Genomic DNA, 14,104 nt, shown 5'->3' with positions numbered 1-14,104 from the left:
CTCTTGATTTTTCAACGTTAATTAATGCCTTAATTCAATTGAAGACAACCAATTAAGCTGCCATATAATCACACTGACAGGCCCTTGTTAGCAGGAGGTACAAGGCCTTCAATAGCAAGGTCTCCAAAGAATTGGAATACTGCTCTTCTAGAGGACCTGAATTTGATTCTCAGCGCTCACACTGGTGACTCAAAACCACCTACACCTCCAGCTCCAGGGGAAGCCGAGTCCTCTGACCTCTGGGCACCTGTATAAAAGTGCATACACACACAGACACATGGAGATAATAAAAATACATCTTTACAAATAATAATTATTGATCCACATCAGGCTGAATGTCGGCTGAGGTAAGGTGGCGTCCACGCCATTCTGTCAAAGCTTTAGTTAACTACAGACAATGCTCTTCATCAGCCAGGCCCTGGCTTGCAGGTGGAAAGGCCAAGGTGCAGCATGAAGGGCACACGCACTTGTGTCACAGGTATGGAAAGCAAGCTGAAGAGCGAGCGGTCAGTCCTGTGTCAACACTGTAAAAACTGTCCCACTACAGTGACACGCCAATCCTCAGCAAGAACAAGCTCCCAGCTGGCCAAGCCGTCTCTGGACTGAATCTCAGCTCTACTGCAAGGGGTTCACGGCCTTCTTCCATCTCTTTACAGCCGGCGAGCAGAAGTCTTTCAAAGCCATTAGCGGCCTTTCCGCTTCTTCATTTTCCCACCAGCCACCTTGTTCCTCACACCAAGGGCGCCTTCTGTATCATCTTCATCCCCTGCGTCCTCTCGCTTGCGTTTCTTCTTTTCTCCGTGCTCCCTTAACTCCTGCAAGGCAGCAAACAGACTGTGACTGAACCTGAGTTAATAGCATCCCCCCGCACTCCTCTCTTTACTCACAAAGGCTAAGAATCAACTCCAAAAGAACAGAAACGCTGACCTCATATAGAGACCAACGCGTGAACAGAGAGTAAGGCTGGCACAGATGAGGTCACATGATCCGCTGCAGCTTTTCTAAGGGACACTCAGGCATCTATCTGTACGACTTTACACTCTGACTGTATATATACTCCTTGGTCACTCTCACTTCTAGAAGTTTCCTTTAAGGAAATAAGCCAAGGTCACATGCATACTAGGATACTCAACACAGCTCTAGTTAAAGTGGAGAAAACAGACTTTCCTCAGTGTAGACCACGTTACATGCGTGCAATGTAGCCATTAAAGAATGACTACACGTGCTGGTCCTGGTGACACACAGCTGAAATACCAGCATTTGGAAGGCTGAAGCAAGAGGCTGGACATGAGTTCAAGGGCAACCTGGGCTACATAGTAAGTACAAGGCCAGCCTAAGCTACACAGCAAAACCTTGCCTCAAAAATCTAAGAATAGCAAAAATGTCACATGGTGAACAGGTGGGTAAAACTGAAGAAAAAAAAAAGGCATGGATTTATATTTGGTGAAACACAAACATGAGAGTAACATATAATTTGGTAAGTTCTAACTACAACTAAAAACCAAAACTTAGCTGATGCTCTCAATGGTTCTCCCCAGGGCCTGGTTCATGCCTTCAGCTACTATTTTAATCCTTTCTATACTTTGTGAAATTTCTCCCCAGGCACAGATCTGGCCTAAAACTCTCAGTGATCCCCCTGACTCAGCGTCAAAAGTGCTAGGATCATAGGTATTTGCCATTATACTTAACTACAGGTAGCATTTGTGTGCATGCATGTGCGTGTGTCCATTTCTCTGTGTGTGCCCGCCCATGCAGGTCAAAGGACAACTAACTGTATGTCATTCTTCAGGTGTCATCTACCTTTCTTCCCCACTACAGATAGTAATTTTATAAACAAAAACTCACACATAAATTCCATGTAGGCAGAAAACCACAGCAAGACTGTATCTCAGTTATTAAAACAAAACAAAAAAAAACAACAACAAAAAGTCCCTCCACACTTCCGAGTTCTCTCCAGGAAGGACACGCACTTCCACGGTTCCCTCTAGGATCTCCTCTCATACTGCTACTGCCATTACCCCTGCTAGACTCGTGGTTCACACAAGCTGGTCTGGTGTTCACAGTACACAGACGGTATTCAAGGCAAGCATTATATAGGTGAGAAACTGGTTCTAAGAGGTGAGGCAAAATGCCCAAGCTCACTATAACCACAGCTAGTCTTCTGACATTGAGATTGACCTTTGGAGGAAGGTGGGGGTGGGGGTGGGAGGCATGACACATAAACAGTGGAGGAGACTGTGGCCAGCCTCGACTCTGGAGGAAACATCCAGCGTATGAGAGGGCATAGGGAAGCTCAGCAGAGGCCGCACCGCGGAGAGCAGATGCCACATACCATTCGGGCAAATCGCTGGGCTTCGTTCACACGTTCTGTGAGCATCATGACCTCCTCGTCCTGCGTCGGAAAGACAGGCAGTTTCTTCCCAATTAAGTGCTCGATGCGCTGGAAGAGCTCCACATCATACCTGAGGAAGGAAAAGTAGCCTGGCTCTACTGCGCTGGTAATGCCACTGGCTAGTGCCATGGTGTCTATCACATGACAGAATATGGACCAGTTTTAAACAATGCTGAATATAGGAGTCCTTCTCAAAATACAGGTAAAAATACAATCTTTGTGTCGGACAGTTGGGAAATTACCCGCAGTGTGACTTACCCACAGAAAACACTAGTATCCCACGTGCAGTCATGTGCAGCAGCACTAGTTAGATTCAGTGGGTTATATATAGAAAAAAGAGGACACGAAGGGGAGAGGAGATATTTGGGGGAATATGATCAAGATACATTGTACACATGTGTGAAAGGGGCAAAGGATAAGCTTTTAAAATGGGGCTGGAGGGACAGCTTGCTGCTTAAGAGCACTGACTGCTCTTCTAGAGGGCCATGGTTCAACTCCCATCACCCATGTGGCAGTTCATAACTGTCTCTAACTCCAGGTCCTGGGGATCTGACTTCTAGCGTCCGCCAGCACATGGTACAGACATACACGCAAACAAAACACCCATACACATAAAAAATTAAAAATAACAAAGTCAGACATAGTTATTCTAGCTGGTCAGAATTAAAGGAAAGGTCACTGCTCCTAGTTCTAGTACTCCAAAAAGCAGCAGGTGCCACTTGTGCTTCTGCATGACATGACATGACATGACATGACGTATGAAAACCAGGGTTGGGGAGATGGTAACCACACACACAGAGACAGACAGACAGACACACACACACAGAGAGAGAGAGAGAGAGAGAGAGAGAGAGAGAGAGAGAGAGAGAACGAACCAGGAGAGAGTCTGTATGACTAGCACTGCGCCAGGCAGAGGTGCCAGCCTCTGTTGCTCAGTCCCAGTGTTGATTTACTCACTGTGTTACAAAAGTAATGGCCTTCCCAGAGCGCCCAGCTCTCGCAGTCCGTCCTACTCGATGGATATAATCCTGGAACATAAAAGGTAAATAAATTCACATCAGAGCCAAGAAGGGATGTGTGCAAAGTCCTGCTGCAAACCTCTCAAAGAAAACACATGCTTTTGGAACATGAAGAACATGGTCTGGGAAATTTGCTGAGAAATCTACCTCTTTGTTTGTTTGTTTGTTTGTTTGTTTGTTTATGACAGGGTTTCTCTATGTAACAGTCCTGGATGTCCTGGAACTTGCTTTGTAGACCAGGCTGGCCTTGAACTCACAGAAATCCACTTGTCTCTGCCTCCTAAATGCTGGGACTAAAGGTGTTCAATATCACCATGCCTGGCTTCTTTTTTAAAAAACATTCTTGTAGCACAAAATTCATCTAATACCTGCTTTCTCTTATACAAAGGCAAACTTCTAATACTTATTTACAGGGTTATGGCAACATAATCAGCTGGAGAGATGGCTCAGTGGTTAAGAGTACCTGACTGCTCTTTCAGAGGTCCTGAGTTCAATTCCTAGTAACAATATGGTCACTCACAACCAAGTGTAATAGGATCTGATTTCCTTTTCAGGTGTGCATAAAGACAGAGCACTCATACACATAAAATACATAAATAAATAAATCTATAAAGAAAGAAACAAAGAAAGGCAAACAGACAGACACTGGATCTAGGGGTCCTACACAATTGTCTGCACACCACCATGTCTCTACTTTTAGTTCCTATTTATAGATCAGGGCTAGAAATGGATGCACAATCTAAGAGTTGTTGTGGATATTAAAAGAGATCGCAACTTTATCTGTGAGAACTCAGTGAAGAGCCAAGTGAAGCCAAGGTCCACAGGGGCGAGCCTGCCTCTCCCAGGGACATCTGGTAATGCCTGGAACATTTTTGGTTGTCACAACTAGAAGAATATGAGACACTGTCTAGTAGACTCCAGGAACAGTAAGCATATTATACACAAAGAACTCCCCAGACAAAGACTCCACCAGTCCAAATGCTAACAGCGCCAAGACAGACATGCTAGGACACTAAGCAGCAGAAGCTGTATTTGTAAAGAAATGAGACTGGCGTGGTCAGCATCTGCTGTATCTGGATACTCTCTGGATATCCCCACATTCACATCTGCTAATGCTATAAACGGGAATATGCAAACGGTGAGGATAAATCAGTCAAGAGCTTTCTCAGCTGCTGCTTATGAGACCAGGTCTCATGTAGCCCAGGCTAGCCTTATACTTCCTGTGTCTCTGAGGATGACCTGGGAGTCCTGACCTTCCTACTTCTATCTCTGGAGTGCTAGGACTGCAGACCTGTGGCACCACACCAGTTACTGGGTGCTACAGGCTCAGACCCAGAGCCGTATGCATGCCGGGTAAGTGTTCTATCAAGTCGGCTTCACCCCAGCACTTTCTCAGTTCTGATACGAAACTAACCGAGGATAAAACACTGCATTATAACTAAGAAAAAACAAACAACAAAAGCACATTATTTAGCAAATGAATTTCAGAACTAGGAAGTCCAGGCAACAGCAGAACTCACCTTAGAATGAGTCGGAATGTCAAAATTGATGACTACATCCACATGGGGTATGTCCAGACCTCTGCTAGCGACATCAGTCGCTAAAAGAATGGACCTCGCCTTAGCCTTAAACTTATTAAGGGATCCAAGACGCTTGCTCTGTGAAGAGGAAAAGAAATGAGAATCCTAGCATACAGGACATGGAAGACAGACAAAATAAACACAACAGAAATTTACTTTTATTTTTTATACTTTTTCCCTTCTAAGTCCAGGCTGTGGCTTCATGGTCAAAACAAGTATGAAGACAACAAAAATACTTACTTAAGAGCAGAGAATCAACACTGCTAATACACTGACTCAAAAGCTTTCAACCCAGACAACTGCCTATGAAATGTTCTTTTGTGTCTATGTATATTGACATGTTACTTGGTATACACAGTATGCACATGAACATGCATGAGGACGTTCTTGGTGCTGTGACAATCTTTTTGAGACCTCTTTCCTGAGGATGGAGAGATGTCTTGATGATTAAGAACATCTCCTCTTCCCTGAGATTTGGTTCCCATCACCCATAGCTCACAACTATCCACAGTTCCAGCTCGCTGACCTGCAGCTCACTGGTTAGGCTAAGCTGGCTGTCACCATAGCATGTGTCACCACACTCAGCTTTGGATGTTTCCAGGGCTCAAACTCAGGCCCTCATGTTTACATGGAAAGTACTTTACCAACTGAGCCACCTCACCAGGCCCACCTCTGACTTATTGCAATCTTAGCTACTCGATGCCTGAAACTGAGAAAGCGAGCTTTGAAAGCAATGCACAAAGCACGTAAGGCCAGGAGGTGCAATGGGCCCTGTGCCATCTGCTGCACTCATCTACTGACGCTGGGTAAAGACCTCTCACCTGACTCATCTGTCCATGGAGGGGGATGGCGGTGAACCCGAGATTTCGGAGTAGCAAAGCTGTTCTCTGAGTGTTGTTACAGGTGCTACAGAATATCATAAAGGAGTTGCCGGCCAATTCATTGAGAATATAAACCAGGTAGGTATCCTAAATCACAAAACAAGGTGCATAACTGACCTGGAAGAAGGGTTGGAGACCTAGCAGCTTGGGAGAGAGCATGTCTACGGAGTGTCTCCGTTACGCAAACACCAGCTCTGAGCCTGATACTTCCTCCCTGCTGCTCCCAGGTTTGTGGACAAGGCCTCTGTGGGGACTGGAGAGATCCCTGAGTGACTGTGTAAGAAGCAGATCAGATTAAGGTCCTGAGCTGTTATTGACAAGTGTGCTACTGACATGAAATGGCCATGAAAGTCCCCAATACCTCAGAGCCACGGGAACAGCATGCTCTCTGTGGTCAGACTCAGACACCCGTCAGTGTGCTGGTATTGACAGTGTGGAGAATATCAACCACAGGCTCCTCTTTCAGGATGTGTAGAGCAGAGACTGCCCCCGACAGAGGCCCACTCTAGAGAATAGCTAACCCTACTCATGTATACAATAAAACAAGCATGCTGACTTTCTCAGCCATTGCTGGTGCAACTATCAGAAAGCACAGACCACCCCATCCCATGCCTGTACTTCCTGATTGCCAAGCTGTCCCACCTAGGTCAATCCCTCATCTGTACGGTGTGGCAGGTCTCACTAGGTAATCCAGACTGGTCTCAAACTTACTGTAAGGCCCAGGCTGGCATTGAACCTACGGTGACCTTGCTTCAGAGTCCCAGGACTGAGGGTACAGGCATGCACTGCCACACCTGGCTGGCTACTATGCGCTCTGTGAACAAGCACCCCAATACATCCCGACGGCACACACAGGATCTGCACTTGGCAACCAAGCAAGGTCTTTCCAAAGTAGCCATGAAACAAGCAGATGAAGGGAGATGAACCGCAGGGGTGGTCTGGGGGAAACTCGACCATCTTATCAGGACTTCTACTCTGCTTTAATGCCATGAATTCCCGGCATGTTCACTTTATCTGTGATAAACATGAGCTGGACACTTGGCCCTCAGCTGGCCGAGGGCTGGCACATTCTCAGATGCTTTGGTGAGAACAGGAATGGCAGCGATGACAAAGTCAACACTTTACCTTGAATTTAGAGGGAATAAAAAGGTAATATTGTTGTAGTTTCTCAACAGTCTGGTACTTGGAGGAAACAGCACATTTCACGGGGTTCTTGAGGGCTGCACGCTGAAGTTTTTGCACCTAAAGGAAGAAAACACAATAGCACGTCAATCCCTAAATGCTCAATGTTCCTACTTTCATGTGTTTTCACTATTGTTCTAATACATAGATGTGTGTGTGTGTGTGTGTGTGTGTGTGTGTGTGTGTGTGTGTGAGAGAGAGAGAGAGAGAGAGAGAGAGAGAGAGAGAGAGACCTCCCCCAAATTCAACCACAGATTTTCATATTAGCTACATTTCCAACTCTAGTTTTACTTTCTACTTTGAGGCAGGGTCTCACTAAGGTGCCCAGGCTGGCCTTGAACTTACTTTGTGGTCCACACAGGCCTTAAATTTGTGATCCTCCTGCCTTAGCCTCCCAAATAGCTGGGATACTTGTATATCAATTCCTTTATTTTTACTTTTGGTTTTATGCGGGTAGGGTTTTACCATACAGACCAACCTGGCCTGAAACTGACGTTCACCTGCTCTTGTCTCTTATAAAGAGGAAAGCAGAAGTCAAGCAAATCTCACCTTCTTGGTCATGGTAGCAGAAAAGAGAAATGTTTTCCGATCTCGGGGAATCACTTTGAGGATCTTGTCAACCTGGAGCACACAGGAAAGAATGCCAGTGACATTTAAACTGAATATCTACAGATCAGTGACATTTAGACTAGATGTCTATAGATTCTCTCCACAGTAATGGGGACGCCAGGCTACTAGACAGGACTGAGAAACCAAACCCTGGAGGTTTAAGGTTTTAAAATACAATTCAAATTTTACTGAATATTTATACTTTGATACTAAACCAGACATTATGCTTTTTAAATACCCTTCAAAGAAAAGAACAATTTACAGCTAAGTTAAGAAAAAGACCAAAAAAATAAACATTAGTCAACTAACTAGACAATGTCAAGTAGCTCAGGAAAGACGGTGAAAAGGCTGCAGGTGTACAGAGCTTGGCAAACGAAACAGAAGCTGCAGGGTTAACGGCTCACCTCTTGGGTCAGCCTGGACCACATTCTAAGGGTGAGAAGCACCAAGACTGCAAAAAAACAGTGGGCAAGCTGCTGCTCTCACTGAGGCCAACACGGGGTTCTACAGAGACAGGCGCTCAAGGAACCAAAGCCAGTGTCAAAGAGAGGACCAGAGAAGCTCTCAGGAGCACTGCTGTTAAAAACTTACCTCTAGGCTGGGCAGAGTGGCACATGCCTTTAATCCCAGCACTCAGGAGGCAGAGACAGGTGGATTTCTGTGAGTTCAAGGATGGCCTGGTCTACAGAGTAAGATCCAGGACAGGCAGGACTGTTACAGAGACACCCTATCTCAAAAAAACAAATAAACAAAAAAGAACAACAACAAACAAAAAGAACTCACCTCTGTCTCAAAATCCATGTTCAGTATCCGGTCTGCTTCATCCATGACCAGGTACTTAAGAGCTCTTAAGTTGAAGCCTTTGGTATTTTCCAAGTGGTCAATCAGTCGGCCAGGAGTAGCTACCAAGAAAGGTTAAAAAAAGGACCCAAGGTAAGAAAGGGATCTACTTCCCAGAAAACAATGAAGACACGGAAGAGTTAAGCAGAGTCACAAGTCCACTGCCCAGGTGACACCCAACATGGTAGATTGTATCTAACCCATTTGGTCATGGTGGTATTTACCTGTGTCAGTGACTCACCTATTACTATATGTGGTTTTTTGGCCAGCGCTAGTGACTGAGACATTGAATCAATTCCACCAACAATGACAGCTACAGAAACAAAGCAAACACAGAACCTCCTCAGTAAACACCTTCAAAGCCAATACTAGATTTCTACTTACATTTGTCCACCCACCCCCAAGGCTAAACAACAACCCCAGCTCCTGAGGTCAATACTGTGCTAACAGTGCCTCCCGCTTCCCCTCCCCACCTGTGATGGCACTCGGGGCTTTGCCCTTCTTAGACACTTACCACACTGCACTCCAATAGATGACCCCAGGGCCTCGAACTGTTCAGAGATCTGAAAGGCCAACTCTCGAGTAGGGGTGAGGACCAGGGCAAACAGTCGCTGAGGAGTTTCCAGCAGTGCATTCAGAATGGGCAAAGCAAACGCACCTGTCTTTCCAGATCCTGTTTCTGCCAAACCAATAATATCACGACCTGGAAGAAAACAAAACAAAACAAAACAAAACCCTTAAAGAAATGCACTCTGAGCTCCTTCAAAGTTCTCTGTACTGACACGATGCTGGGCACAAGGTCTCCCTAGTGAATTAGAGACTGAATAAACAAAAAGGGTATAGCCTCTACCTTAGATAAGCTAAAATTCTGCAACAGGACAAATACAAAAATATGTTTAAGCCCAGCAGTGGTGGCCTGTGCCTGTAATCCCAGCACTTGGGAAACAGAGGCAGACAGATCTCTGAATTCAAGGCCAGCCTGGTCTACAGAGTGAGTTCCAGGACAGCCAGGGCTACACAGAGAAACCCTGTCTCAAAACAAAACAAAAAGTTTAATTTAAAGTTGATTTTTAATTTTGGTTTTTTCAAGACAGGGTTTCTCTGTGTAGCCCTGGCTGTCCTGGAACTCACTCTGTAGACCAGGCTGGCCTCGAACTCAGAAATCCGCCTGCCTCTTCCTCCCAAGTGCTGGGATCAATGGCGTGCGCCACCACTGCCCCGGCTTTAATTTGTTTTTATGTACGTGTTGTTTTCTCTGTGTATATGTGTATGTGTTTCCATGTGTAACCGTGGCAAGTCAGAGGACAATTTGTAGAAATCAGCTGTCTACTTCTCCTATGTGGGCCCCAGAAATCAAACTCAGGTCATGACTTTCAGCAGTAAGATCCACTAACCACCGAGCGATCTTACCACCACAAATGTTTAATTTGGTAAAGCCCTTCATGCAGACCCCCTAGAAAATATAACAAGTACATAAAGGGGGACGCCAGGCTAACAGAGATCTACAAGTTCTACGTGGAAGTAAGCAAAGAAGGGCAGGACAGCTATTCCTGCATGAGGACAGAGGGCTGGGATCCAAAGCCCCACCTGAGCTGAATGCGAAGGTGTTATATGGGAAAGGAATGAGGATAGGACAGAGCTTATAAACCCTCAGTGCATTTTGATAAACAGGGAATTTCACAAGCGATGTTATTCTTCAGGAAGATAAACCTGGATGAGGCAAGGAGCTGAACAGTGCAGGTGATGAGCACGGTGTGGTCCAACCTACATGGGAGGCTTGGCCAAAGAGGAGCACCTGGGCCTAGGAGTTTGATGCCAGCCTGGCCAGCCCAGCAAGGACCATCTCAAACGTAAAAGCAAACCAAAACTGGTTGAAAGAAATGTGGTAGGAGACAGACAAACTTTAGTATGGGAAACTGAAAAGCCAAAACTAGAGTCAGGAACTATAGAAAAATCAATTCTGGGAGGGAAGTTAATGATTCTGGATACAGAGAACTTCAGGTTCAGAGAGAGGTGGCTGCAAGCTAACGGGATATACTTATGCCAGCAGGTCTTAGCTCATCTTCCTGAAGAACATGAAATGTCCCTGATTGCTGTAACTAGCCGTGACCCAGGAGCATCTTCCTAGCTCACACTTCCCCTTCACACAAAAGCATGCACACTGGCAATGCAGACATAGGAGCCTCAAACTTCATCTGGCTCACACTCCCAAGGGGCATACACATCAGAGTTACAATCTATGAGGGGTATGTCCCACATCTGAAAATTCATCTTCAGTTTGTTTACTTTGTTGTTTGAGACAGAGCTTCTCTGTGTAGTCCTGGCTGTTCTGGAACTGGCTCTGTAGACCAGGCTAGCCTCAGATTTAGAAATCCTGAGTGCTGGGATTTAAAGGCATGCACCACTATCACCTGGTTTTACACCTGAAAATTCTAACTCAGTAGGTCCAAGTTGTTTTAGAATAAGGAAGGCAGAGGGTGACAGAATCGCTATTATAAAGCAAAAGGGAAGAAACAGCAACTAAAGAGAAAGGCTACTAAAATACGGTGTTGAAATTAAAAGATGACAACTTCAAGAAAGGTGTGACCAAGGGTGTTCGGAGCTATGGAGTAAACATGATGGATTCTTTTTCTGCCTTTTGGGTGTTGGTTTGTTTGTTTGTTTGTTTGTTTTTGTTTTTCAAGACAGTGTTTTTCTGTATCAATGTTCTGGCTGTCCTAGAACTTGCTCAGCAGACCAGGCTAGTCCCAAACTCTCGGAAATCCGCCTGCCCCTGCTGACAAAGTGCTGGGATTAAAGGCATGCACCACCACTCCCAGCTGTATGGTGGATTCTTAATTCCCACCTCTTAGAGCTTAATACCTTAGTCAGGATCTGCCATGCAAATTCAGACAGCAGAGTGTTCTAGGGAGTTAAAATGTCACCCCTCCATTCATTAACATCAGTGTTACCTCCCAAATGTTACAGGCTTGTACCACCATCACACCTGGCTTTATTTATGTATTTGAGGCAAAGTCTTGCAGCTAACCCTCCTGCCTCTGCCTCCTCGCTGTTAAGAACAGGAATAACCGTGTCATGCCCAGGGAGAGATTACATCTTTACTTCACTTGAAATGTGACAGAAATAGCTCTTAAAAGCAACACAAAAACTGAGTATAATGTCACACTGACTCTATACTAACCTGCATATTTAATTCCAACCTACCTTGCAAGGCCAAAGGAATGGCTTCAATCTGGATCTTGGTGGGCTTTGCCCATCCCAACTGGTCACAAGCTTCACACAATACATCTGTCACACCCTTTGAATTCAGAAAACCATACTTTAGCAAAGAATACATCCTCACTTCCCTCCATTTTAAATACCTTTATCAGAGCCATCCGACTGGTGATATGTAGCCCTTTACAGTTTACATAATTGTACATCTCGGAATCTACTTTATATGAACGAAATGGAACAGCTCCTTGGGACAATTTCTACTCAACAGGGACTGTGTCAACTGCTTTGCATGTATTTTCTCATTTAACCCGTCAAATCGGTTCTGACAAGTGGCTAGCTATTATACGACCAAGTTTACACGTGTATAAAGTGAAGCACAGACCACAACAACTTGCCTCTTGTAACGAGTTCATGCGTTGACCCTAGATAACATAAGGCTCTACAGTAACTGGAGAGAAAAGCAAATGGGGGCCCTCAGGACTCTGCAGCTGGCTACAAGGCAAATGCACCCGAGGGAGCGTGACGAGACCCCGAGTTTCTAACAGCCTGAAGAAAGCATGAGCTAGGCCCCAAGGTGTTTTTATACACTACAGGCTGGGATATAAAGTACCCAAACCCTGGGTGAGCCTAACGCCAACATCACAAAATAAATACCAGCATCACCCATTCTCACCAAGTCTTTAAATGTTTTCGTTTCCTCCTCTTCTGGAGCTGTCTGAAGGGCTTCTGAGGGAGAATCGGGTTCCCCGTCTGACGCCATCTTGCTCGTGGACTCCGGAAGTGGGGCAGAGACGCAAGGCGTGCTGGGAAATGTAGGAAATTACTTTCCTAGAGTGTAGGTTCCGAACGCCTCCTGCTGGCTGATCTGGCGTTGCAGCGCCCCACACAGGTGGGACTTTGGGGAACAGTAATGACTGGAAGCCTGTGTGCCTAAGAAGCTGAACCAAGAGAAGTGACTGATGAGCTACCTGCCCATCCCTTTTTGCTGCCCTTTGGATATCTGCCCTATTTTTTTTTAATTGGTTTCTTGAGGCAGGATTTCATTCTGCAGCTTAGGCTGCCAGAGCCTTGTCTGGTTTACCACTTTCTAACTATCGGAAATGTAAACACACCGATATCACAGTACTATTTACTCGTTACTTCACATATTTGGCAACTGACAGCTTACCATATGCTTGGGTTGTGCTAGGTGTCTAGTGATAGGGCAGGACAGTGTCAACTTCCATTGCAGAGAGAAGGCAATAATGGGCCACTTTGAATTATGAAAAGTGCTATGATGTAATAAGCTTACATAAAAACAGGAGCGCAAAGCTTTGGGAGAAAGAGTTGTTAGAATTGCTACAAGATTGGGAAGGAGTCTCTGAGACAGTGATATTCGAGCTGGGACCTTACTGATAACAGAAAGGCCATTCTGAGTTCAAGGGACAGCTATTCAAGACTGGCGGATCTGTGCATACAAGATTCCTGAGACCGGTGAGGTATCTGAGCAGTCACCACTCAGGCTGAGGTACAATGTATGTTGCATCTCCTGTGCCTGCAAGTGTACCCCAGTGGGGAGGCGTTGGAGTTCTCAATGTGTGGGGTATTCAAAGCAGCACTTTTTCTGAAATTGAGGCATTAGAGACGAGCTGGTATCCCTTTCTCTGGCAGAGTGAGTTAAAATGTATGCAGTACATGTTGAACATACCTTTAAGAGTACTTAGGGCTCCAAATCCTGAGGCTGTGTGGGGAACGCATAGATTTCAAATATGTAATTAAGATTGAGAGTGGTGGCCATGCCTTTAATCCCATCACTCAGGAGACAGAGGCAGGTGAATTTCTGTGAAGGTGGAGGCCTGCCCAATCTATATAGCATGTTCCAGAATAGCCAGGGATACTTAGTAAGACCCTGTTCCAAATTATACAGAGAGAGAGAGAGAGAGAGAGAGAGAGAGAGAGAGAGAGAGAGAGAGAATGAGAATAGCTAGAAAAAGCTAAGGGAGGGGACTTTGTTTATGCTTTGACTTGAGAATTGAGAGGCACTCAACCCAACAGCCTGATACCTGTCACATAGACCCTGAATTAGATATCTGCCTCATAGATCCTGAATTAGGACTCTAGTGGGTGTCATAACAACAAAACAAGTAATGAGACTTGGAAAGGTAACTCGGGCTAGACCTTTCAGGGCTGTGGTAAATGGCATGGGGTTTGGGGAGTTATCTTGTTTGTTTGGGGGGTTTGTTTTTGTCTGTTTGTTTGTTTGTTTGTTTGTTTGTTTTGAGACAAGGTTTCTCTGTCTAGCTATGGCTGTCCTGGAACTTACTCTGTAGACCAGGCCAGTCTCAAACTCAGAAATCTGCCTGCCTCTGCCTCCCAAGTACTGGGATTAAAGGCGTGCGCCACCAC

The 14,104-nt window shown here is 45.4% G+C and overlaps 1 protein-coding gene across 1 annotated transcript; it reads right to left on the bottom strand.

Moving 5' to 3' along the window:
• Positions 1 to 284: 284 nt before the first annotated feature.
• Ddx47 (DEAD-box helicase 47) lies at positions 285 to 12,539 on the bottom strand. Its single transcript, XM_034512283.2, has 12 exons — positions 12,393 to 12,539; positions 11,708 to 11,801; positions 9,018 to 9,206; positions 8,745 to 8,816; positions 8,447 to 8,565; positions 7,604 to 7,675; positions 6,998 to 7,114; positions 5,813 to 5,959; positions 4,932 to 5,069; positions 3,350 to 3,420; positions 2,333 to 2,462; positions 285 to 815 (listed from the first exon to the last, which is right to left on the bottom strand). The coding sequence occupies exons 1-12, from the start codon at positions 12,477 to 12,479 to the stop codon at positions 684 to 686; spliced, it is 1,368 nt and encodes a 455-aa protein (XP_034368174.1). The 5' UTR covers positions 12,480 to 12,539; the 3' UTR covers positions 285 to 683.
• Between the last annotated feature and the right edge of the window lie 1,565 nt (positions 12,540 to 14,104).

The sequence above is a fragment of the Arvicanthis niloticus genome, chromosome 9 (genome assembly GCF_011762505.2).
Source record: "Arvicanthis niloticus isolate mArvNil1 chromosome 9, mArvNil1.pat.X, whole genome shotgun sequence".
NCBI lineage: Eukaryota > Metazoa > Chordata > Mammalia > Rodentia > Muridae > Arvicanthis > Arvicanthis niloticus.
This window is presented reverse-complemented; position numbering and strand designations above follow the sequence as displayed.

Bases quoted from the DNA above. Each gene is read 5' to 3' on its own strand.
- Ddx47 (XM_034512283.2), bottom strand. From the start codon at position 12,479: ATGGCGTCAGACGGGGAACCCGATTCTCCCTCAGAAGCCCTTCAGACA. The intron at 2,463-3,349 runs GTGAGTAAATCA...TTCCTTCCTCAG, and splicing joins GCCATTACTTTTGTAACACA to GTATGATGTGGAGCTCTTCC. The intron at 816-2,332 runs GTATGTGGCATC...GCTGCCTTGCAG, and splicing joins CCCAGCGATTTGCCCGAATG to GAGTTAAGGGAGCACGGAGA.